This window comes from Mus musculus, chromosome 5 (assembly GCF_000001635.26).
Source record: "Mus musculus strain C57BL/6J chromosome 5, GRCm38.p6 C57BL/6J".
NCBI classification, from domain to species: domain Eukaryota; kingdom Metazoa; phylum Chordata; class Mammalia; order Rodentia; family Muridae; genus Mus; species Mus musculus.
The window spans coordinates 48,262,792-48,285,334 of NC_000071.6; the positions used below are offsets into that span (position 1 = coordinate 48,262,792).

At 37.0% G+C, this 22,543-nt stretch overlaps 1 protein-coding gene across 8 annotated transcripts in view; it reads left to right on the forward strand.

Moving 5' to 3' along the window:
* Positions 1–22,543, forward strand: part of Slit2 (slit guidance ligand 2) — a 326,445-nt gene that overhangs the window by 281,501 nt on the left and 22,401 nt on the right. For 5 of the 8 annotated variants that reach the window (NR_111900.2, XM_006503815.4, XM_006503816.4 and 2 more), the window contains 4 exons: positions 12,791–12,884; positions 18,926–19,063; positions 19,154–19,394; positions 20,597–20,727. Coding sequence is in view for 7 of the 8 variants with exons in the window: in XM_006503815.4 (XP_006503878.1) it covers positions 12,791–12,884; positions 18,926–19,063; positions 19,154–19,394; positions 20,597–20,727 (604 nt within the window). In the remaining variant the exon portion in view is untranslated. Of the gene's footprint in view, positions 1–849; positions 877–12,790; positions 12,885–18,925; positions 19,064–19,153; positions 19,395–20,596; positions 20,728–22,543 lie in introns of all 8 variants that reach the window. The other 3 variants (XM_006503814.4, XM_006503813.4, NM_001291227.2) reach the window with 1 other exon arrangement.

The following is a 22,543-nucleotide window of genomic DNA, read 5'->3' on the forward strand; positions in this document are numbered from 1 at the left end:
ATGGAGATGCTTCTCTGCGAGTATTATTCAGGAAAGGTTAAAATTTTAAAATTTAGTTTCCTGTGATTCTATATTAAAATCAGTATTTGAGTGGGGAAATAGGGATTTAGTGATATTAAGTTTTGAAAATAATTCTATACTTTTAAGTTAGTTTCAGAGATTTCAGAACGTGATTTGTTTACTATTTTCTTAATTATTAATGTATAGTTTTCATAAAAACAAAACATTTCTCATAAGAAAAATTTCAAGGAATTCCTTGAAAATGTATAAACAAAATGACTACATTATTGAAACCACGTAAATATTTTCTAAGATAATGTTAGATTTGGAGCTGATCTTGGAAAAATAGTTTTGCAATAATAATTATTGGGTTGGGTTATGTGTGTTTTCTATAACTACACCCTCTCAGGGCCACATAGAAGTATGAGTGCTTTCAAGCCTTCCTATTAAAATAATTATTCAGCACAATGGCAGTGTTCATAGTAACTGAGTTTGTATACTCACAGAGTCTATCTTATGAAATGTATAAAGAACTCTTTAACTTTCCCATTTGTCTCTGGGTCCCTATGCAAATGTCCCCTTCACACCTAACTAGAGTAAAGAGGCAAGTGTCAGCCACCTGGTTTAGATGCCAATCTCTGGCTCTCCTGGGATGGCTTTTTCTTTTGCCCTGTTCTTCTACCTTGTTTGTGTGTTTAGCCAGCTGTAGGTAAGAAGTGTAAGCCTGGCTTCAGTTTGCTCTCTCACACTGGCTTTTCTGTTGTTAATGCTGCGCGTTGGCTTCCTGTGTGCTACCCTTACATTGCAATGTAAAAAGTCTTTTGTCTCTTCTGTCTTTGTCGCTGCCAGCTGCTAATCTGAATGAGGTGGAAAAAGGTTAGTTGCTCTTTTTAAGTCTATTATGGTTTTCACTTCAGTTCTCCTGTGTCTTTTAAAACTACTAGACTTTACAGGGTGTGCTGGGTAAAGATGTTAACAAGAGATGAAGTCAGTGAGTGCTGTGTCAAATCATTCCTATAGATCCTTGATACATGTATAACTGCATGAGACACTATAAAATGCTTCACTGAAATTCACTTCATCAATTTATACAAGACTGTGGTAGTGATCTGAGTGAGAAAAGTGTATGTCTAAAATTAAAAACTTATATTTTCTTTTTCCTACTCGTCTATATGTTTTAGATTTTTAAAGATATCATGAGAATATATTATATATTGAAAAATGTAGGCCCTTTAATACAGCATATATACTATACTTTGTAAAAGCATTGAAAGTAGGGAAGAGTTTTTCATAAGCTTAAGTCCTTATCTTTGCTACTACATCCTGTAAAAAAATATCTAAAAATATATATAGTAATTGAAATATTTTATACCATATGAATGGGGTTGCATTTCAATGATAAGTAACTTACCTAGCATGTATAAGACCCTGTTTCTAACTTCACCACTGAAGAAATTGTATAGGTAAAAATAAATTATATATATGTATATATATGCATATATATTTCTAATATACATGTAAACAATGTGCGGACATGTGTTTCTTTGACTTGTGTATAAATAATGTATTATTTATGAAATAACTTACCATATAAATATTAAAAAGCCCAAGAGATTTATTTGTACAGTGAATTACTGTTACTGAATCTACTGACTTCTATGCAGTTTTCTTAAAGCATTAGAACGTTTGGTGCATTGTCACTAACATCACTGACATCCCACTGGGTCTCCAAACAAATCCAGAGCCAAGAAGGGGGAATACAGTTGTTAGGGCAGTAGCTATGCTGAAAGCGTATCTTAGAATCTTCATGAACATGTCTGTTAAAGTCTAAGAGTTAACCTTGGATCATTTGAGTTAACCATGAATCAAAAGACTTTAGGTCCTGAGTACAGGAACCAACAGAGTGTGCTAGTCGTGATGGGTCCTAGCATTCAAGCAACACTTTCTGTGTTAGAAGGATGATGGAGGGATAGATAGAGCATCTCATTCTCGTCTGTTATTGAGCAGCTTATTTTCTGTTGCTGTGTTGAAGTGACTTATTGTGTTTGCCCACTTAGTCATATTGTGTGAAGAGTGAACTTGGAAAACATGTAAAAAAAAACAAAAAACAAAAAATCTTTGATCTTTTAAACTGAAAATGTGGCTCCCTATGCTGCCTGTTTATGTATCTAGTAATTCCTTGGCTTACTATCCTCTTTCCATTTTATAAGCACAAAAACAATTGATGGTCTGCCTAACACCAACTGTATCTCCAGATCACAGCAGAAATTGTTCTGCCCTGAGAATATATACTTAATTAGTGACATGCACACATTCTTAGTAACTAGCTTAGTACTTTAAATCACCATGTGGTTTCATAAGCTGACAATATTTTGCACTTATGTTTATAAAAGATGTGTTGCTACAAAGAATTAGCTGTTGACTTGATTTTCTTTTAAAGCAAACCTTGGTGGTTGGTTGAAATGGCAATGATATTATAAGTCTATGGATACAGACAGTAACTGCTGAGGAATAGCATAATAAAGCAATGATACTGTATGATTCAATGTGTGCTTACTCAAGAATATACACCTTGTAAGTATAGTGTCTACCTAAACCTACAGCACCCACTATAACTTTCATACCTCTTGTTATAGCCAGTCCCACTTGATGCTACCGCCAGTCTTGGCTACTTTGCATATCACATGGTATGCTAATTGTTTATGCAAAACAAGTTTTCTTTACCTTACTGATTGCTAGAGACAATCAGCCTTGTGGACCTTTGAAACAGTTATGGTCCCCAAACTCAAGTGCATAAAGATAATTTATTGAATTAGTTGCAAATTATTAGAACCAAATCAGTGCCTAAACCATTAATAATTCTTAGGATGACATTACACTTTGTCCCAGAATACTTGTGATTGGTATAGAGGGAGTGTAAATGCATAGTCTTTAGTCTTGGTGTCTTGGAACCAGCATGTATAAAGTATAGGGCCTCTATTATTAAGTTATTTTCTTCTGTGACATGGGAGCAATGACTCCTATCCTCCTCCCTGTAGATGTTTGAGGAAAAACAACGATGATTAGAGTCTATAGGAAAACACTGGGATGGTTAAATCTTCATACTTCTGGGATGTTGTGGAGCAGCCTGGTGAGACATGCTTTGCATTATCTGATGCCATTTCTTCAGGCTGAAGAATGGAATTTGGTAGATAGCTCTTCTACCTGAGAAATGTGCACATGAAATAGACCTTTCCATGTTTTCACTAAACTTATTTTATTTTTAAGTTTTTGCTTTTTATGCTCATTGTAGATAGAAAGACTATATGTAGGGATAAGTGGTCGCTTCTCTTAGCTTGTGCATAATGACACCTGTATAATGACATATTAAATGTGTTGGACTAGGACATACTGAAAAACCAAAGAACTGTTGCCAGTAATTTTAGGCTTTCAGCATCATTTTCAATATTCATGATCTCTTCATAACAACAGGGAGGCCTGCTGTTACTTTGGTATTGAAATGTACAAGGCCTGCATTTCAAAGTCAATATTGCTGTGGGCATAGCTGAGGTCTTCCAATGAGGAAAGCTAATGTTGTAGCCTCCTTTAACCACTTTAACTGGAGAAAGAACTTTGGCAGTCTTGCAAGGTCATGTGGTTTCTATTCATCTTCCAACCTTTCAAGGCTTTCTTCAATGTATTTGAATCCCAGAAAACATTTTAGAGGAACTATTTGCTTTCATTCGTTCACAGTGACCACGGAGTCCAAAACAACAGTCTAACTTAACCAGTCTTGCTCTCTCTCATTTGGATTTATTTACTTTCAAAAGAGAGTCTAATTTCTTTTGGACTTGCAGTAACTATTAAAATCGGCTAAATTCTTTAGCCATAGAAATCTGTGAAGGAAGTACCTCCTCTCTAGATTTGTTTATTTGGAGAGGTGAATTTTTCCATCTAAAAGTGCATAAGATGTTTGCTGAAAAAATATCTAAGTCAGGACACTACTAACTACTGAAAGTGATACAAAACCCACCAAGCACTTCCAGGATCACCCAGCCAATACTAGCTGTGTTCTCAACTGCAGGTTCAAATCAGGTCATAGATAGATGAGGCTGGTGCAAAGGCATTGCTGCACATGTCTCAAGTGCATTCACAAATAAACACAGAGATGCTGTTGGGGATAGACTTTGTCACTGTGAACACTGATCACACTGTGTGGGAATCAAATATGATTAAGCAGCCATGGATACTTTCTTTTAGAAAGCAAAAATTCAGAAACATTTTTTTTGTTTGTCATTTTCATCCTATAAAACATCAAGGAACCTGCCTACCTCCAAATTCTCTGAAACCTTTCTGTGCTGAATTGTGATTCACCTTATTTCACAGCGTTTACCTATAGCACAACCCACATTAAGCACAAACCAGCTTTGATGCACGTTTCACAGGGAGGACAGCTGTCAGTAACTCGTGTATCTTCAGGATGCCACAGCCCTCTACACCACCCCCCTACACTCCTATATAAACAACTGAACTTCATTAAGTTTCGAAAATGGGGACCATCTAACTAGTTCACAGTCATATCTTGAAAGTCAATTAACTATTTCTAATTTATAAGACAAGTTTCAGAATGGAGGGCCCAAAAAAGCAGTAGATTGTTAAAGGGAACCCTTGGTAACTTGGTGTTCATAAATCACTTGTCACTTACTGACAGAAGTTAGATCATTCTATTACCCTTATCACTACTAAGCATGCTAAATATTTACATGGAAGACTTGACGTTGATTTGACTTTGGTAACATGTTCTGATGCCTAAAACTGTAGTTTTTAATGCAGTATGTAACACAGGCCTTCCTTATATCAACACATAAGGAGAAAACATAAGTACAATCTGTCCTTCGTATCAACAGACTGCTTATCTGGACACCCAACCAACCATGGATCAGGAATATATAAGGAAGCTTATCTCTGGACTAAATATGCATATGCACTTTTTTCTTGTTCATGTCCTCTACAGCTTGGCAACCATTTGCTTTTAAACAATGTTAAGGAGATTGAGTAATCAAGAGCTGGTTTAAAGTGTATGCAACAGGGAACTGGATAAATGATTCAGTGATTAAAAGCTCCAACTACACTTGCTACCGATCTGGGTTTAGTTCGCATAGCCCACATCACAGTCACTTGAACTTGCTCCAAGAAATTCAATGCTCTCTTCTGGACTTCTGGGCACTTTACTCACATCCACAAACCACACACACACACACACACACACACACACACACACACACACACACACTTTAAAAATAATAAAATAAAACTTTACAGTTTGCAAGGAGATATGCCTAGGTTATAAGCAAGTACTAGTTTATTTTACATACTGAGAATAAAGAGGAGCTGCTGGAATGATCTCTCAGTGGTCCTAACGTTGACTGTGCTTTCCTCTAGTGACAACAGATGAGACCCCTTCTACATAGCTGAGATTCTGCCTTTAGTTTTAAAATTCGGCAAAGAAAAACAACCAGCTCTGTTTGTCTTAACTGTTCTCAGACATACCATTTGTGGGCTAACATATACAGTCCCTCTGTTAACGAACTCATCTTGATTTTCTACGATCTTAATCATTTTTGCAAAATAAATTGTAAAGATGACTGACCTCAGATAATGTTCAAGGCATGTTTGACTCAACACAATCTCCAGCTGTTTAATTCTCTTGCTCCTTTAGGTCACCTGTGCCTTCTATACTTTAAGTAACTTTAAAATATATTTTCTCACAATCAACAAGGCAGCCAGTGCTAACCTTTCATGGTTTTTTTTTTTCCCCACTGAGTACATGATTGATGGGAATGGAGATTTCCAAAAATGTACATAAAAGAACCCCTTGCCCTTGCAGGGTATATTTTAAAGAATAAAATTCTGTGCAGTTTATCAGGTTAGTTGCATATTTCAACACCTTCTTTTGCTGATCTAATGCCTATATAATAAAATTAGTATAATCTCTCCAGACTTTTCTTCCACAAAATTGCAAGCACAAACTTTCAAAGAATGATGTGTTTTACTTTGCAAGTATGTACTCTGGGGGTTTCCTCAAGAATCCAGCCACACTTCCTCCCTCGCTACAACTGTACTTACAAATTAAGTTTAGCACTAGGATTCCAACCGAGTTATTTAGATCACTGACTTGTATGTCAGCCCCTCATCCATCCCAGGCATCCCTGCATCCACAATTTTCAGAATATGTTCCCAGGACACACATCTGTAAGCAAAAGGAGAACTGAGTCTAGGTGAACTAACAGTTGAGTGTCCACCAACACCATCTAATAGTCCTTTTGTTCCCTTTGTGGTAGGCATTCCTAACTGGAATTCAAAGTTTGAGCTATTAGAAAATTTGGATAGTCTCTCGTTCAGTTACTACTAGTACTCTTCTGTATTGCTTCATTTTGTGTAAAATAAATTAATAGTTTAAACAGTGAATTTGAGTTAGAAATTTCCAGAAATACTGATCCTGGTTCAAAATGACCAAATTATTATATCTTCTGGGTAGAAGATAGTCTATTGTCTTCATCATAGCTTTTAAAATGTTTCTTTCCTTCCTTTGCTTCTGTTATATAACTAAATTAAATGTGGCCATTGCTGACTCTATGGCCTTGTGTGGAACCCTGGCATCCTTGACTCACTCCTCATCTCTCTCAGCTTCACTCTCTATCCTAATTCGAGGATCCTTCTATATGTTCCTGGCCTTCACACGACATCTCTAAGTCTCTCTCATTCATACTCCCAGTCTGTACTTCCCCACAGCATCATCCTTTGAGAACACTAGGAACTTTTCTTGCTTAGATTCAAGCCAGAGACACTTTTAAGTATGGTTATGGTATAAAGCATTAATATGTTCTCCTTAACCCTCTCCCTCATGGACAAATTCCACAAAAATAGGAGCAATTTTTCATGTGGTCACCATTATACCCCAAGCATGTTCGTGGGGTCCCATACATAGTTGGCATTAAAACTATGGTGTGACAGAAATAAATGCAGTCCTCAACCCTCATCGAGCAAAGGTCTCTTTGCAACAGATGGAGACCATTACAGAAAAATCACAACCAATCTAAATGCAGAGTTGTGGAGCTAAGTCCTAGTGAATACATCTACAGAACATACCCAAACGAAACACTCAGGGAACATGTTGTGGAAGAGGGGCAGAAAGCTTATAAAAGTAGAGGATCAGGGCTGGAGAGATGGCTCAGCGGTTAAGAGCACTGACTGTTCTTCCAAAGGTCCTGAGTTCAATTCCCAGCAACCACATGGTTGTTCACAACCATCTGTAATGAGATCTGACGCCCTCTTCTGGTGTGTCTGAGTCAGCTACAGAGTGCTTACATATAATAATAAATAAGTCTTTAAAAAAAGAAGGAGAGGATCAGAGATTCTGAAGTGAGACTGTGACTCCTATTAACTTCAGAGGCTTAACTCATTAAGTGTCACCAACATAACTGCCTCAGCATGAGAACAAGGACAATAGCAATATACACTCCAAAGGGAAGGAGGAAAAAGCCCCAGAGGCCCCAACCCTAATCAAAGTACTGCAGAAAACCCAGGAATGCTGAGACCAGGAGAAATAGTCTTCCCCAAGGAAGAGAACACCACTTGGTTATCTAATACCAAGTGGTCAGCCTTACACATAACATTCATACAGACTGAGCATATAGTTATATGCATACATTTACATGCACATATTTACATGCACATAAATTTATGATTGTAAAAACAATTAATGGAAAAAGAGGCCATAAACCCAAAAGAGCAAAGAGAAGTATATGGCAGAGTTTGGAAAGAAAAAAGAGAAGAGAAAAATGATGTGATTGTATTGTAATCTCAAAAATGGAAAAAACCATAATTTTCAAAAATGGAAGAGGGAGGAAGATGGCCATGTTAAAAGTCTTAGCAGCTCCATTTTGAGACAGATCTACAGGTCTTTAGAAAAAATCTAAAGGCAAGAGTCTTTCTATGCAAAGAGCAAAACTGTTATCAGTCTGGAAGCAAAGATAGAATTTCTATAAAAAGTAAAATCATTAAAGCAGATATTTAAGTAAAAAAATAATTAAAATGTGGTGAGTTAAAAGTTAAGAATTATTTTAAAAAGAACAATTGGTAGAATATGGTATAAATATTAAAGACTTTAGTAGATTGCAGTAAGAAATGTGTCTAAAAAAGATGACACGAGGAGAGAATTGAGAAGGACGATAAACAGATGCCCCCCGTTGTATTTTAAAAAGCAATAGTAATATCAGTAAAACACATATTTGGAATGAAGCAAGAGTCAAGGTTCGCTCAAGGTACTGTTTCCCAGAGGAGCCCTCAGCGTTTATTGAGGCTTCTGTGTCTTCCTTGTTTATTGGGGCTCTGAGCTCAAGCTGACATTTGTTTCCCACTGAAAGCCATAATGTTGTATTGTGTTGCTCAGTGTGGTGCTCTCTGTTACTTTCCTATCTACATCATCCATCTCTTCTGAGAAATTTTTCTTTTATAAAAAGGCTATTTTAGAGACACAGTTAAACTTTAAATCTTCAACTGTAAAACCCCCTTTATCAATGAAGAACAGGGGCCCAGAGAATTAAAACTAGTGCATTTCAAACAGACAATTCTTTGATATCACATATAGTTGCAAAACACTCTTCAAGGAGAAACACCACACACACACACACACACACACACACACACACAAATTTTCACCAATAAGAATAGATTCCTCACAGAATCTCTCCATGTTGGGGTCATTTTTCACTCCAAATCAGGCATTATAAACTCAACTTTTACTGTTCTGCCTAAGAAATGACCATCACAGTTTTTCAGCAAACCTGGGCATCCTTGAAAGTATACTGGAGACATTATCTTGAAACAGCAGATGTAAATTAGAACTGTCCTGAGCAAGCTAGGATGACTGTTCTTGTTAACACTGCAGCAAAATATGCAGGAAAGTATTTTCAGGAAGGTTTAATAACTATTGGTTTGTAGTTATTTCTCAAGGGTGGGGCTTTGTAACATCATACTCTCCTTGGTATCATTCTTCCCATGCTTCCTTGTAGCTCATACATAATAATATACAATTTGTTTATTTCTAATCCATTATTTTTACCAATCAGACATACAGAGAGAAGGTGATCAAAGAAATAGACATGGTTCAATAATAATAACAATAATAATAATACATCCATTTAAAACATGTAGTATGTGGTGTAATGTCTTTGGAAAGTTCTAGCAAGAACAAATGTTGTCTTTGTGCCATCTTAGGTCTACATACAATGGATCATTAATTTTTCTTTGTTCTGCTAAGTAACAGTCATAGCACCAGCAATCATGGTTCACTCTATTTGTTTCAATATGCAAAAGCAACACAATCTGTGAACCCCTTCCTTCTAACACTGGTAAAAGCTGGTACATTAGGGAAATGAATTTGCTCACCTAATCAAAAATGGGATCACAAATACTGTGAAACCACTATGTCCCATGCATTACTTTACCATTGGAACTTTTAAGGACTGAAATGGAAAAGCAATGCAGATTTCCTGAGATTCACAAAGGCAAAGGTTTTCTGTGTCCATGTGTCTTGAGAGTTAGATGGGTACAGCCACTGACCCATCACTATAGCATATTTTTCTAAGCCAATCAAATGAGTTGACGCATTTTCTCATGCCAAGGTAATAACATAAAGACCTGCTGGTTGGTCAGTAGATTATAACCCAAGCTATATAGAATAGAATTAAGAATATGTCCACCTTGTTTCTCCTGTCATCTTGAAAATGATAATCTCAGAAGAGGGGCACTCATTGAGGTTACCTCAATCTTGTGACCATTAGAAAACAGAACTCAACTACCTTATTTTCTGTTGTTTTCCTTCTGAGAATAATTTGGATACATATACTTTAAAACGAAGTAAGACATCCTTCTCATTTCAGGAGGGCTGTAAAATATTGCAGTAATAAGTCAGGAGTCTTTGCTTTCATAATACCTGAAATACTTGCTCCTGTTCTTCCTGGAAACGGGGTGCTGTTATACCCATACAATTTCCAGATTTAATGTGCATGTTTAGTGCAGCGCCTGTCAAAGAGACTTTGTTTATTTCCCATCACAAACTCAGCTCCCAGGACTCACACTGCAAGATGCCATTTGCATTTTAAAAGTTTCTCTTCTCCCAAATGTAGCAGAATTAAACACTATTAGGAAATTTAAGAATGAACCCAATGAAAACATTTATTTTAATGTTCCATCTGGGAAATTCTAAAGTACAAACTTAAGAGCCTAGCTACATTATTAGTGATGATTTAGTTATTACATGCAAAATTAAGAAGTATGTAAGGATTAAAAACTAACCTAATATGAATATAATGAAATAATCTGGAACTCTTGCCTTGACTATTGCTTGCTCAGTAGATGGTGTTTGAATTAGCACCTTATACATCACAGTCTAGGAAGAGGCAAACTCAAACACACCAGGATTTGTGCCCAGTCGGCTCATGTAGTGAAGGAATGAGTTAAAAAGTAATAATAATAATAATAATAATAATAATAATAATAATAATAAATGTATCTTCAACAGCATATTCATGGCCTTACCGTATAGTCAGACTACTGATATAAGTAGGAAAGAGGAAATTGACAAGTTAAATGTGAGAGAGACTTATGAAAGCAAAGGAGAAGTTAGCGCAAGCATGAGGAGTTAATTTGTAGGTTGATGAATGGACCACAGTGACAAGAGTCTAGGTCGATGGAGCTAGAATAGTGAGTTAACAGTAATCACATGCATCAGGTGTTTTTGCAGCAGTTATTAGTGAGTGAAAGCCTTTTTATCTTCGAAGTAATCAGCCAATTTTATACCAGAGTCATGTAGTTAGCCATCATGTATAGCACATGCAAAAAAAAAAAAAATATGTACAACTTCTGTAATGACTAACATTTTTATGCTCTTTGTGTAACAATAAGGAATGCATGTATGATATTAGGTGGCTTTTCTCCTGTAAGTTGGGTGCTCACTCTAAAACCATAAAACCATTCCTGGCGGATTTAGCAATCTGATCGTCCAGCGTTTCCTGAGCCATTTCTCTTTCTTCATTCCTTAGCATATGGAATCTAGGGAGCAATTTCTCAGTAAGAAGGGAAGGTTCGACATTTTGGGGTTTTTCCCTTGGCGATGAGACCCAGTCTGGGTGTTCTTTTCCAAGCTCAGCATGCCTCTCTGTTTGTATACTGAGAAACACTTGAAGGCAAATCTGCTCACTTTATCACAGTAACCCCAGCATCTCTAACAGCTGCACTGTGTTGACAAATTGTGGTTTCCCTGAAGTCATAGGTCTGGCCAGGATTAAAATAAATAAAGGGGGAATCTTGCCCTTCCTCCATATTTACAAAGCAAATTCATATTTACTGACAAGCCAAAGTGTATATAGAATTAATGCTTTTATTTATCTCAAATGGCTGCTCTCCTTTGATATGTGTCACAGATTCTTTGATCTAGACTATCATATATAGCCTGTACCCCCAGAGGAGTTTCACAATACAATGAATCAATTCCATCAAAGTCACTTAGGCTAGGAGTCCTTGAAATAATAAATATTAAATAAACTGTTTTAAACGTACCTTATCATATACATATGGGGTTAAACTGTTCTGTCACGGGTTTGTAAACACAGAAATTCTTATGGAAAGGAAATGAACAATACCTGCCTGAACTTATTTGAAATAGTAATAACTTATTTGAAATAGTAATAGCATAAATCATTAGAAGATGTTTTCTTATGGATTATCAGAAATGCAGTTCTATATAGAGTACCTATTATCTGCATGGTTATGTTTGTAGTTCATTCACTGATTAGATTTTAATTCATTAGAGAGTGCTTAGAATCCACATTGTTATAGTCTCATTTTTCATTCACTGGTGAAATTTACAAGTCCTAGAAAAACTGTTCTGTTCTCTCTCTCTCTCTCTCACTCTCTCACTCGCTCGCTTGCTCTCTCCATATATGTGTGTATATGATATATTTATTATTTATGTTATATATATATACATATATACGTGTGTGTGTGTGTGTGTGTGTGTGTGTGTGTGTGTGTGTGTGTGTGTGTATGTAGTTACTAAGTATTCCTTGGTCATTTTAGTGACACATAGAGAGAAATAAAATGTTTTTCGCCAAGATTTATAAGACATTAGAGAATATGAAGATAATTTTTTCAAACATAAAACTACAGAAGAATATGCCAAACTAAAAGAAGCAAATACCAAATTATTCCATTTCAAATTACCTTGTTTATGTTAAGGTCAAAATAAGTCCAAATCCCATTATCTTGTCAAGTAAGTGGGCACATAGTAGGTACCAAGCAGAAGTGTGGTGAGGGAGGTTCCAGGCATAGAGATAAATCCGTTTCTGGGTATAGATAGACCCTCATCATTTTGAATCGGTTACTTTGGAATAGATTTTTTTGATGTTCATTTATTTTATGTTTTATTGTTATACTCCAGTTTAAAAATAATGTGTGATTAAATGTAAAACTTAAGGAAGAATGAAAAACATTCAAAAGTCCTCTTCCTAATCCAGTAAATTCTAAAGGGTCTCACCTAAACCTCATGTCACTTTATCGGCATTATCTGAAGCCTTGAGCCTGTTTAGCAGTGAAGCCAGTACTGAACTTGGGCTTGTCATCTTCTGCACCCATATCTTGTGGGGTGGGTCCTATTTTGCCTTGTTTTCAACCATGAGCTGTGATGCAGCCTGCTGGCTTATGCCTGTCCACCCTGGTTGCAGAACTAACACTACTTGCCCTATTGCAGGTGAACTGTGTGAGGAAAAGCTGGACTTCTGTGCACAAGACTTGAATCCCTGCCAGCATGACTCCAAGTGCATCCTGACTCCAAAGGGATTCAAGTAAGTCCAAGGCCAGTTGGGGCTCACTGTGGAGCTGAGAATTGGGTTGGGGGGTTTCTTTGAGCGATGTGTCTTCTCCACCATCCTGAGTTTCACAGTTTTGCCAAAGATTAAAGGATGGGTCATATGTACTCTAGTGTTTGTGACAGTTTTGCAAATAGTTATGTGAACCATAGCCCTTAATTAGCAATAAAAGTAAATAAATAAATAATACAGAGAAAGCTTCTGTTCACCACAATGTCTAGGAAGCCCTTTATGCAATGAAACCACATTTGAATTAGCTTTTTTACATGCATTTAAAGGCCAATCCAATTAAGTTTCTAACACCCACCAGGTAAATGCGTTTTAAAACAGAGAAATTGGGTTTGATGTAACTGACAATTCTATGGTCTAGAACAGGCAGTTGACTATGGAGGCTGAGATGCTGTGTCCAGGTTACACTGTTCAGCCCTGGGTTGTGAGTACTGTCTTTCTGTAATTATTGATAAGGACCATTTATTAACCTTGTTCATGGGATCTAACACAACCCATTCACACTGCATAGAGAGCTCCCACAAGTGAGCTAACAGATTGATCGAAGTTATTTCCTCCCCACAATATTTCTAAAATGTGCTAGATACCAAATTAGATGAAACCTTTGTTACAACCTTGAAAAATATTAAAGATCTACCAGCAGTTTTAGAGCTCACAGTAACTTAACTCGCCTAAATTCTATATTTTAAACACAAGGGAACTGTAGCCCAGAGAAGTCAGGTACCTGTGCTAAGGCTGCATATTAATTTACCAGTGGAGCTGAACCTAGGCTTAATATTTGCAATTATGTGGTTTATGGAAACCATATTCCTATCAATATGCTTTCTAGTTTATTATTGCCAGGGTTGGCTTGGAATCAAGGTTAGACTGGATTCTAAGAGATGACACAGACATACTCAGGAGTGAAACCATGGTTACATAAGATAGCTGACAAAGACATCTATTCTATCAGCCAGTGTTTGCAGCATCTATAGTCACCGTAGTATAGGATGGCACCACAGTACTTTATCACTATATGCCCTCTCATACTTAATTTCCTCAGTGGACTAGCTGGAGCCTCATAGTACAACTCGGAAGTTAAATTCACTCATGTCTGGGAAACATTGTATGAGCAAATGGAATTTGAACTGTATATCTAAGAGTTTGATTTTTCTTTTCTTTTTTCTTTTCTTTCCTTTTGTTTTATTGAATGCTAAGAATTCAATTCAACCTTGCATTTACTGGACAAAGGCCCTCACCCTCATCTGTGTTTCCAATCGTTTTACTTTTAGTTATATTTTTGAGAGGATCTTACCAAGTTTCTTGGGTAGCAACCCTAGGCCCTGCAAAGATTTAGATAATTACTAAATAGGTTATCACATATTCAGAGCAGAGGGGTAACGTGTGCTCAGTGCTGACAGAGACCACTGCCTTTGAGTGGTTAGCGAAGTAAATATTAACAGAATTTTCTTCTCCCAATATCACCAGTAAATTTGTTTTAAAATTTAAATTTTCAGAATACATGGATATAGTTGTGGCACATCCTGACTATATGCACTACCTTACTGAGAAACAAACAAACAAACAAACAAACAAACAAAAATGGATGTGGTTCTGAGTCCATCTTTAGTTATATTTTCAATTCTAGCCAAAAATTGAAAGTCTTATAATTTTTTTTTCATTTTATACACAATGCTTCATTGCATTCTATTCTGCACAACTCTGCACGAGAAAATTGCTTTACCCCCCAATGGCTTTCATCTGCCCACGGTCGAAGTTGACATGTCAAATGTACATCCCTTATGTGGAGCAAACATCAGTACTTTGCACAGAATTAACAAGGATGGTTTCCTGGGACACTGTATCTGATAAACAGGTTCCACATGACTTTGTGTAATTCTAAGACACGCTATTAGTAAGACTTAATGGAAACAATGTTAAACGAGAGGAGCTCGTTTTAAACAAAAGACTGACTCTTAATTAAGTATTTTCTATTACTAGCAATTAGGTTGCATACTCTCTAGAGTGTGCCTTGTTGCAAGCTGCAAACTAGATGGACTGATTTGAAGGCCCTCTGCTTTCACCAGCCAGTAATTCACGAGCTCATTTTAGAGCTGTATGTAGTTGAGCTGAAAACAGGTTAAGTCAGAGTGAGTGCTATTATTCCCATCTTATAAATAATTGCACACTGTGGGAAGCAAGGCTACAGAAAGAAAATGGTCCTGGAAACCAAACAAGAGGAAGCTCTACTGAGAAATGTTGTTTGGACAAGTTGTAATATTACTTCAATTTCATTTTCTTATTTGTAAGTTGACAAAACTGGTTTGACTTTTCGTGCTTTATCATACACTTCATAAATCTCCTGAATTGCTGTGAGATATTTTTAGAGCATGATACGCCATTAGCAGTATTTTCAAGAATACATCTTTCTTAGCTAGCATTTAGAGTACTAAACAGTGTGTGTGTGTGTGTGTGTGTGTGTGTGTGTGTGTACTATTTATATAACTGCATATTATTTACAAATATATGTGTGTGTGTGTGTGTGTGTACTATTTATATAACTGCATATTATTTACAAATATGTGTGTGTGTGTGTGTGTGTGTGTGTGTGTGTGTGTGTGTGTGTGTATAATTCTATACCTCCTCCCTCACTCCTCATCAGATAGTAGAATTTAAGAGGTTTGATAGGGTTTGTTGGTCATAGAACAGGTGGGAAATTCTTATTTAAATGCTCCTTCCTGCCTTAGAACAAGAGAAAGACATAATAATCAGCCATGATGTAGCTGCTAGTTCTAAGGGGCTTAAAAATAGTATTTGGGGAAAAGAGGGCATAAAATATCTCCTAGACAGCTACTGTGCTAAGTGTTTGGCTCTCTTATCTTTTACTTTGATTTCTTTTCTCAGATAAATAATTCAGAGTGTTTCAAAGCCCGTCTTCTTTTTAATGTTCAGCACTTCAGTGGCGCTGCCCACATTAACATTGATGGAAGTTCCCTTGCAGGGCCCCGTCCATCTATTCGAGAATGTGTATGACCACTTAGGATCCATTTAGCTTCAGGCTTGCTGTATACTTGTCTTTATTGTGATTTAGTATTAAAGCCAAGCAGCCTCAGTGCAAGCATACCTCTGAATGAGCTCACTTTGTTCCTAAGACATACCTGCAACATGCACAGCTCTCTTAGAACTATACCCCCATTTGTTTGAGTATATCAGCTTGCCAGCAAATAATCTTATTTTGCATCTTTAGACAATTGGCATTCAGAAATATCACATTCAACCAGGTATTTTTTAACTATTTTTATTCATTTAAATATATATTTTATTAAATACTGCATAATTAGTAGAGAATACATATAAAAACCTTTCTAGAAAAATCTAGACTCATAGTTATGAAAATTGAAGCCACCTTTTGATCATTTAGATACCTAAATAAATGTTAGTGACTTTACACATAGAATTTTACTCAATATTTTACATACCTATAGAGCTATGTTAAAATCTTTTCCTGCTGCTGTGAAAAAAACCACTTGACAAAAACAACTTGAAGGCACAAGTATTTACTCTGTGCACAATCCAATGTACAGGTCACAATCCACTGTATAGTTTACCTTTACAATGATTGGTGGCTAGGTGACAGGAGCATGAAACAACATTACATCAACGACTGGAAAACAGAGAGCAAGGCAAATACACACATGTGTTCAATCCCCTCTCTTCATCTATACAGTCAGGTATCCCAGGCAGAGAATGGCACCACCCACCAGAAGTGGGCCTTCCTACTTTAACCTGTACAGTGCAGAAGATCCCTCAAAAGCATGCCCAAAAACCAATCTCCCAAATGGCCCCTGTCAAGCAGACAATATTAACCATCACAGTGAAGTGAAGGATATTTAATTAACTTGATTGTGGGCATTATTACCCAATGTGTACATATATTAAATATTATGTGGTAAGTATATAGCTAGAAAATAGAAATGTTGATTTGTTAGAGGAAAAAATAGACTTAACAATGAAGGCAGACTAGACTATGAGTTCTATTTAACTGAAAAGCCAAAATTCAGTCAATAAAACCATGGTTTTCTGTCATGTATATATACATATATGTATACACACACATAAAATAGAAACTAACCCTTCTTTAAACACAAAAGAAACACACTCATGGAAGCCTCATTATTTAAACTGAAAAAATCATGACAAAAGAATGCTCTGAGGGAAGAGTGGAGGATAGACAGGGCTATCATAAGTGTTATCCCAACTGTGGCCATACCTGTGCAAGTTCCAATGCCCTTATATCCTCACAAAACATCTGGAAGTATAACTCTCATCCATGAAATGGCTGAAATGTCAGATGCTGCCAATCCCCATATACACTCTTTCCTCCCTATACTTCTTAAATATTATAAAATGTCGCTAGCAAAGGAGGTTCAATAAGAGATGAGCAAGTAATTAATAACAAAACTTTTATCAGGGTACCATAATGAAAATTATGCAGAGGCATCTCTTGGTCTCTATGTATTGTACTGTGCTCTGTTTATCTTTCCTATGATATGTGAGTTGATGTTGTGCCTACAAGATGTGATCAATAGGTATGGTGATATTGAGTATGGCTACAACCTAAGGGTTTCCTGAACACCTTTTCTTCAGTGCTGTAAAAGTGGAGGTGATTATTAGCACTGTGCTTAGTTCCTGTTGGGGAGGTAGCAGATAACCAGCATGAATAAGTAGATGATAAGTTTTCAGAATAGACAGGATCTGATGTTATTCAGGATTCACAACATAAAACCCATTGTTTTACTGTTGCTTGTATGTGAAATCTCAGCAAATAATCTACATCATGGGTCGCTGTCGCTATGATTAACTGAGTACTAGAATGGTCTATAAACCATTGCATGTGCTGGAAGACATTTCCCTAGAGGATAAGACAGGCCTGGTTTCCTTAATGCCACTGCTGGATTTGCCATGCTCAGCACCAAAGCACAGTTTTAACAGGAACCTTGAGCAACTGGTTACCTAACAGTGTGGTGTAGTAACTCGGGGACAAGGGTCCAGTCAAATTCCCTAGATCCACTCCCCACAAGAGGCAGTTATAAGTACATGTCACTGGATAAAGTCTTGAGCGTTTCCCCAATAATATCTATACCTGCACAAGGGTGTGATGTTATCATCTGCATCACAGAGCTGTACAGTAGTATAATAGAATGGTGTTTTACGCATTTCTTAAAATATGCATAATAGGATGGACAAGATGTTCAGAGTATAATCTCCATTACCCCAGCCCTCCACCAGCAACAGTATGGATACCCATTTTTCCTCTATACAACATGAATGAAGAAGCTAAATAAGTAAATAGATAGATAGATAGATAGATAGATAGATGCCCATAGAATTGACCTCAGAAATTTTGTACTTGATCTAATATCACAACCCTTCAAGTCAACCCAATTCTTCCATAATTATTAATTTAAAATCATAGCATCCAATATAGTTAATTTCACTTCCTTACGTTATATTCTTTTCTAACATTATATTGTCTGTGACAAAATGAAACTCTTACTATTTTCAAAATATACTTAATATTCCTTGTAAATTTGTCAGCCGTGGTAGCACATGACTGCAGTCCCAGCATGTTTAAAACCCCCTTTGTAAATTTACATATAAGACTGTCATCATCCAAATAGACAATGGAATTGAAAAAGAAGAGAAAATGATGACACTGAGCAACATAAGGAGAGAAAGAGAAGAAAAGACCGAGTGTGAAGAAGTGAGGAAGACACCCTCGTATAGTGAGTCCCTTGTATCAGGATTTAGGATCATTAAGGAGTTAACCCTTCTGACTTCACCTTAGTAAGCCATGCCTTACAGTGCAGCCTGTCCACTGTGCAGACATCTATTAATCAAAAGGACAAGACTGTTGTAAATAAGTTTTCATATTGTGGTGGTGCTGTTTTATCCAGATGAAAAGGCATGGCTCTTCATGATCTGTTGGCTCAATCAAGTTTGAAACTTTTACCTCCTTGTTTAAACAGGTGTGACTGCACTCCAGGATACATTGGTGAGCACTGTGACATTGACTTTGATGACTGCCAAGATAACAAGTGTAAAAACGGTGCTCACTGCACAGATGCCGTGAACGGATACACGTGCGTCTGTCCTGAAGGCTACAGGTGAGAACATGAGAGCACGCTGTGTGTAGGGAGGTATCCTTAGGACTCTGGCACATCTGGGCTAACCTAATGTTTCTTTGTGTTTGTCAGTGGCTTGTTCTGTGAGTTTTCTCCACCCATGGTCCTCCCTCGCACCAGCCCCTGTGATAATTTTGATTGCCAGAATGGAGCCCAGTGTATCATCAGGATAAATGAACCAATATGCCAGTGTTTGCCTGGCTACCTGGGAGAGAAGTGTGAGAAATTGGTCAGTGTGAATTTTGTAAACAAAGAGTCCTATCTTCAGATTCCTTCAGCCAAGGTTCGGCCTCAGACAAACATCACACTTCAGGTGAGAGATCTCCCCGCTCCCACCGCGAGCTGAAGAAAAACTCCTGTTAGGTGAAAAGCAGATGTTTTCCTTTCAATATTTATGTTTTTAAAATAAGAGCCAATACGTTAATTTATTAAAGGGGGGGGGGCTGGACACCAAAGTTGCCACTTCATTTGACACTTTAAGTGAGGGTGTTTTGCCCATTACTATTTATGGCCCTGGCATTTCTTCTCTGCACACTGGAAAGGCTTTCCTTTAAAACCTGCAGCGGAGAGGCACACAGCGGACACACCACTCTTGAACTTGGCTCTCTATCATCTGTAACTCTTCACCCAAAGCCTTGAGATAGAGCCATGGAATTAACGAACATTTTGATGTCTTACCACAAAGACAATTGCCACTAAGCAAGCCATTCATACCCCTGAGGTGTGAATTGTAGGAGATTGTAGGGCATGGTTAATGTAGAGTATTTGGACAAATTGGGGTTACATACTTGTTTTAACTGGTAAACAAAACTCTTTACTATATTTTAAATTTAAGTGGCTTTAACCCACTTCTTATAGACTTCCCTCCTTGTACTTTTTTTACCCCGACACTGACAACACAGGCATGGCTTCTAAAGTTATGGGGCAAGAATGCTGGGATAAAGCCAGGTTCCCTTTAAGAATCTCTCTCTACACCGTCCACTTTCTTATGCTTGCCACATTGAATAATTATGTAAAGTGCACTGGTATTAGGACTTTTAAATTCTAACTTTCACTTAAGTCCCTCAATATCCCCCAAAAAGAAAGAAAAATTAATACAAAAGCAGATATTTCCTATTTCTCTCTGCACATACCATGAGTGTAAATAATTTTGTACCAATTATCCTTAATATAGTCACATTTAGTGTGTCCTAAGCATCAAGCTTAGAGTAGGAGAAAAAAAAATACAGATACGCAAAATTTTCCAGTAAAGACAATTCTGACATGACTTCTAACAGATTTACTTAGATATTTGTTACTGGTTTTCTTAATTATTTATGGTTTTATTTACAACGGAACAATTATCAAATTGCCTTTAAGCACAATTTCAAGGAACATTCTTTTTCTTATACCCAGAAGACAAACCATAAAGAACCCCTCCCGCCCCAATTCACTTAGCAGCCTGTTTCTTTGAATGAATACAATGAGTACGTTTGGTTGACTGTGCATCCTAACATCAGGGCTACCTCCTACTAGATTGCCACAGATGAAGACAGCGGCATCCTCTTGTATAAAGGTGACAAAGACCACATTGCCGTGGAACTCTATAGAGGGCGAGTTCGAGCCAGCTATGACACCGGCTCTCATCCGGCTTCTGCCATTTACAGGTGAAGATCTCTCAATTACTGGTAAAGGTGAAAAAACTTATTCAATGAAGAACTGTTTCTCTTCTACAATTGTATGGTGGAAAAGGATGGGGACAATTTGGTGATAGCAGGTTGCCTAGTTATTTATGAAAGGCTAAAGCAGGATAGTTGAGACCAAGTCATATAAAAATCAGAGATTTATGTTTTATATATTTTAAGCTAGAAAATCTAGGATTAGAACACCCACCCCTTGCAAAGAAGTTCTTCTTTTTAGAAGAATCATTCTATGGTTGAAGGAAAGGGAGGAAGGAACACATGCTAGAGATAAGGGGATGAAGGGGGCCACTCTTCCTTCATTGGGGACCCACTCATGCTACCTAACCCTCACCCCAAAGAGCCAGACAATTCCCGTGAGGGCAGAGCCCTCATGGTCTGATTACCTTGTAGCTTCCCTACCCCCTGCCTTTCAATATTGTTTCATTGGAGGTTATATATTTTATGAATGAATTTAATGGCATGGTCAAGCTATTGCAGTCAGCTTTATAATACCCTTAGTACCAATAATCCCCGATCATGCAGCAGAGATTACTTACACGCATAATTTTTCCAGGCACGTTAACTTAAATGAATTAAGCAAGTCAACTGTCAGGAAAGACTATGCTCTCACTCTTTCATTGCTTAAAAAGCCCCACCTTGTTAAGTATATGTTCCTCCATGACAAATAGTCTTGGTGTAGGCAATGCAATACAAAGGTTGCAATGGAGGAAAGTAAAATAAACCTCTGTCTCCCCTTGGATGCTTCCAGATAGAGATATGGTTCACAGTTTATTGTGCATTTGTTTACTCAGTGTGAATTTTTGTCTTCTTCACGTACTGATTCATATTTATGTTGATGTTATTGTTTCAAGACAGGATTTTCCTGTTTAGTCCTATCTGTCTTGAAGTTCACTCTGTAGGCCAGGCTGCGTTCCAATTCAGAGATCCACCAGCCTCTGTGCCCTGTGTGCTGATGCCACCATGCCCAACTTGATTCACATTTATAATATAATGCCATTGTTGAGAACAAAACACATCTGCAGGCTACACACACCTGGCCACGTGTGATTAGATGTTGATTATGATATATAAAGTATCAAAAGTGTTCTCAATCTTATGGGTGTTGTATGTGAATATGGAAATGTGTTTCAAAGCCTTCATAGCTCATTGGCTCCTTAAATCAGTTCAGGGAATGTAGATGCCAGTTGCAACCATAAGTAGAATTTGCTCAGTCCTTCTGGTGGTGAGCTAGGCCACTTGGGTCTATTTACAGCACGAAAACAGACATATAATTATTTCTTTTCAAGTGGAATACAATGGTTATTTCATCTCCAATTGTTGATGAGTTACAGCCAACATTTTGTATCATTAGGCTTTAAAGTATATAGTGTTTCAGCCCATAAAAAGATTTCATAAATTTGCGGTCCATTTCGTTTTACTTTTTTTGTTTTTTGTGTTCTTGATGACAATGGTGCACTATAGAACCATTCCAAACCATAATAAAGATTTTTGGGTTGGCAAATTAATGCTAACATTCACATAAAATATGCCAAAATATTTCTAGATAAGTTGGAAGAACCCACATGATTTTTCCCAAATGAAGACTTACTGGAAAGGGCTTTTTATGTTTGATTCTATGTTCAATGCCATTTTTTTTACCTCAATGAAAAATAGAACATGTCCTATTACAGTTATAAAAATAAAATTATGTTGCACACTCTCCATTTAAAACTAAAAGTTCATGTTTCTATTACAAAATTATGTAATAGAGACATGTTACTTGGTCTTGACAACAGGTTCT